Source organism: Fusarium tjaetaba (genome assembly GCF_013396195.1).
Source record: "Fusarium tjaetaba strain NRRL 66243 chromosome Unknown NRRL66243_c0000194, whole genome shotgun sequence".
In the NCBI taxonomy this organism is placed as follows: domain Eukaryota; kingdom Fungi; phylum Ascomycota; class Sordariomycetes; order Hypocreales; family Nectriaceae; genus Fusarium; species Fusarium tjaetaba.
In genome coordinates, this window is record NW_023501390.1 from 1 (window position 1) to 4,174 (window position 4,174).

The following is a 4,174-nucleotide window of genomic DNA, read 5'->3' on the forward strand; positions in this document are numbered from 1 at the left end:
CCTCTAGAAACCAGTTCCAACAGAGTCACAGTCTCTTGTGTCCTTCCCATACATCGACATATCCTAGACGCTTGATTCGGGATACAGAAGGGCAACCTCGCCAGCGGGACGGTTCAACTTACGCATTGATACGTGCAAATTATCCGCTGCAATGCCTCTCAACTTCAACCTGGCAACCACTCTCGCTGGTCGAGCTCCGGCCCTGCTCCGTCATGGACGCAGGGTCCCGCGAGCTTTGCCCTCTCGCTCATTCTCCTCCGTGAGCCCTCTCTCAGCATCTGCATCATGCCGAGTCTCAATCGCCTCTGCCCGCCCCGCCAACTCGAAGCGCCTGGGCACCCTCAAGGTTATGCGCGCCTACAGCTCCGCTGCTGTTCAGGATGCACCCAACCCCAAGGCCTACCTCGACAGTGGAGTTATCAAGCCTCACCAGACCGTCGATGTCAAGAAGGTTCTTGTCATTGGAAGTGGTGGTCTTGCCATTGGACAGGCCGGAGAGTTCGACTACTCAGGTTAGCATACCCAATATTATCCATGCAGTGACGCACATCTCACCGACAAACTTGCGACTCACTACCAAAACTCATCCCTCAACATTCGAAATTAACACACTCAAAATATAGGTGCTCAGGCTCTCAAGGCCCTCAAGGAAGCCGGCGTCGCTTCTGTCCTCATCAACCCCAACATCGCTACCATCCAGACCAACCACAGTCTGGCTGACGAGGTCTACTACCTCCCCGTTACACCCGAGTATGTCTCCTATGTAATCGAGAAGGAGAAGCCCGATGGCATCTTCCTGTCCTTCGGTGGTCAGACTGCTCTCAACCTAGGCGTTGAGATGCAGCGACTCGGCCTCTTTGAAAAGTATGGCGTCAGGGTCCTCGGTACCAGTGTCCGAACTCTGGAACTGAGCGAGGATCGTGACCTCTTCGCCAGGGCTCTGGATGAGATTAACATCCCCATTGCCAAGTCGATTGCTGTCGGCACTGTCGAGGAGGCTCTCGAGGCCGCCGAGACCGTCGGATACCCCATCATTGTCCGTGCCGCCTATGCTCTCGGTGGTCTGGGTTCCGGTTTCGCCAACAACGAGGATGAGCTCCGCAACATGGCCGCTCGATCTCTTACCCTCTCTCCTCAGATCCTTGTCGAGAAGTCGCTCAAGGGCTGGAAGGAAGTCGAGTACGAGGTCGTTCGTGACGCCAACAACAACTGTATCACTGTGTGCAACATGGAGAACTTCGATCCTCTTGGCATCCACACTGGTGACTCCATTGTAGTTGCGCCTAGTCAAACCCTGAGCGACGAGGAGTATCACATGCTTCGAAGCGCCGCCATCAAGATTGTCCGACATCTCGGTGTCGTTGGCGAGTGTAACGTCCAGTACGCTCTCCAGCCTGATGGTCTCGACTACCGTGTCATTGAGGTCAACGCCCGTCTTTCCCGATCCTCTGCCCTGGCCTCCAAGGCTACCGGATATCCTCTTGCGTACACTGCTGCGAAGATCGGTCTTGGCCACACCCTTCCCGAGCTCCCCAACGCCGTCACCAAGACTACCACTGCCAACTTCGAGCCTTCCCTCGACTACATCGTCACCAAGATTCCCCGATGGGATCTCTCCAAATTCCAGCACGTCAAGCGCGACATTGGCAGTGCTATGAAGTCTGTTGGTGAGGTCATGGCTATCGGCCGAACCTTTGAGGAGTCTTTCCAGAAGGCCATTCGTCAGGTTGACCCCCGATTTGTTGGCTTCCAGGGTGACAAGTTCGAAGACCTCGACCTCGAGCTCCAGAACCCTACCGACCGTCGATGGCTCGCTGTTGGCCAGGCCATGCTTCACGAGAACTACTCCGTTGACAAGGTCCACGAGCTGACCAAGATTGACAAGTGGTTCCTCCACAAGCTGCAGAACATCGTCGACTGTACTCGTGAGCTTGAGCAGGCTGGCGGTCTTCAGAACCTGAAGAAAGATCAGGTCCTCAAGGCCAAGAAGATGGGTTTCTCTGACCGACAGATCGCCATGGCCGTCAAGAGCACTGAGGACGAGGTCCGAGCCTACCGTCTCAGCTTCGGCATCCGACCCTGGGTCAAGAAGATCGACACCCTGGCCGCCGAGTTCCCCGCCAACACCAACTACCTCTACACCACCTACAACGGCTCTACTCACGACGTCACTTTCGAGGACAACGGTACTATTGTCCTTGGTAGCGGTGTTTACCGAATTGGTAGCTCCGTCGAGTTCGATTGGTGTGCTGTTAGCGCCACTCAGGCTCTCCAGCAGATGCGCGAGAAGACCATCATGATCAACGTAAGTTTATATTCTCCCTTTCCGTCCCAATCAGGCATTCCTTCCTTATGTGGTGTTCGTGATCACGGCCCCACTTCGCCGAAAACGGCCCCACTTTGAAACGGCCCTCTTCAAACCTCATCCTAAATCTCCTCACAATTTCTATAATCATTTTAAAGGGTTTAGACTAATATTTGATGATAGTATAACCCGGAGACGATGAGCACAGATTTCGACTCGGCTGATAAGCTGTATTTCGAAGAGTTGAGCTACGAGCGTGTTATGGATATCTACGAGCTTGAGAATTCCAAGGGTGTCGTTGTGTCCGTCGGCGGCCAGCTTCCCCAGAACATTGCCCTCAAGCTCCAGGAGACTGGCGGAGCCAATGTCCTTGGAACCGACCCCAGGGATATTGACAAGGCCGAGGATCGCCAGAAGTTCTCTGAGATCCTTGACAGCATTGGTGTCGACCAGCCTGCCTGGAAGGAGCTTACTTCTGTCAAGGCTGCTGAGCAGTTTGCCGAGGAGGTTGGCTATCCCGTTCTCGTCCGTCCCAGTTACGTCCTGTCCGGCGCTGCCATGACCGTGATCTCAAGCCAGGAAGATCTCAAGGACAAGCTCGAGGCTGCCAGCAATGTCTCTCCCGACCACCCTGTTGTCATCACCAAGTTCATCGAGGGTGCCCAAGAGATCGATGTCGACGGTGTCTCCGCCAACGGCGAGCTCATCATCCATGCTGTTTCCGAGCACGTTGAGCAAGCCGGTGTCCACTCCGGTGACGCTACTCTGGTTCTTCCCCCAGCAAACCTCGATAGCAACACTATGGAGCGTGTCAAGGAGATTGCTGTTAAGGTCGCCGCAGCCTGGAAGATCAGCGGCCCCTTCAACATGCAAATCATCAAGGCTGAGAACCCTGAGGGTGGCGAGCCCCTTCTAAAGGTCATTGAGTGCAACCTTCGTGCCTCTCGATCTTTCCCCTTCGTCAGCAAGGTCCTCGGAACCAACTTCATCGATATTGCTACCAAGGCCCTTGTCGGCAAGCAGGTTCCTGCCAAGTCTGACCCCATGGCTGAGAAGCGCGACTATGTTGCTACCAAGGTTCCTCAGTTCTCCTGGACTCGTCTCGCTGGTGCCGACCCTTTCCTCGGTGTTGAGATGGCTTCCACTGGTGAGATTGCTTGCTTCGGTAAGGATCTCGTTGAGGCCTACTGGACCTCTCTCCAGTCCACCATGAACTTCCGCATGCCTGAGCCTGGTGAGGGTCTTCTCTTTGGCGGAAACGTCTCCAAGCCATGGCTCACCCAGGTCGTCGACTATGTTGCCCCTCTTGGCTACAAGCTGTACGCCGCTAGCCCCGAGGTTAAGGAGTTCATCGAGACCAAGTCCAAGACCAAGGTCGAGGTCGAGGTTATTGAATTTCCCAAGGAGGACAAGCGTGCCCTCCGTGAGGTTTTCAAGAAGTACGACATCCGCGGATGCTTCAACCTGGCTCAGGCCCGGGGCAAGACCACGATGGACGTCGACTATGTTATGCGCCGAAATGCCGTCGATTTCGGCGTCCCCCTGTTCATGGAGCCTCAAACCGCTATCCTCTTTGCTCAGTGCATGAGCGAGAAGCTGCCCCGCCCCGAAGGCATCCCCGCTGAGGTCCGCCGATGGTCCGACTTCATCGGGGGAAAGCCCCTGTAAATTATAACTGGCGTTTTTGTGATTGGAAAAGGGGTGGATTTGGGAGTTATTCGAATGTGTGTGTGATAAACATTTATGATAATATTAGTAGTCAAGTCTACAAATATGACAAGTTTATGATATCTCTTACTTACTACAAATTATGATGATATATATGAAGTCATTCTAAATTACACATGTCATTTCTCACTGAGGTTTTTG

The 4,174-nt window shown here is 54.0% G+C and overlaps 1 protein-coding gene across 1 annotated transcript; it reads left to right on the plus strand.

Annotated features, from left to right (window-relative positions):
* Positions 1 to 151: 151 nt before the first annotated feature.
* Positions 152 to 3,973, plus strand: FTJAE_8807 (carbamoyl-phosphate synthase arginine-specific large chain; the record flags this gene model as incomplete). The annotated part of the gene is made up of 3 exons (XM_037355662.1): positions 152 to 512; positions 624 to 2,305; positions 2,489 to 3,973. 3 exons carry the CDS (start codon positions 152 to 154, stop codon positions 3,971 to 3,973), a joined length of 3,528 nt encoding a protein of 1,175 aa, XP_037204118.1.
* Between the last annotated feature and the right edge of the window lie 201 nt (positions 3,974 to 4,174).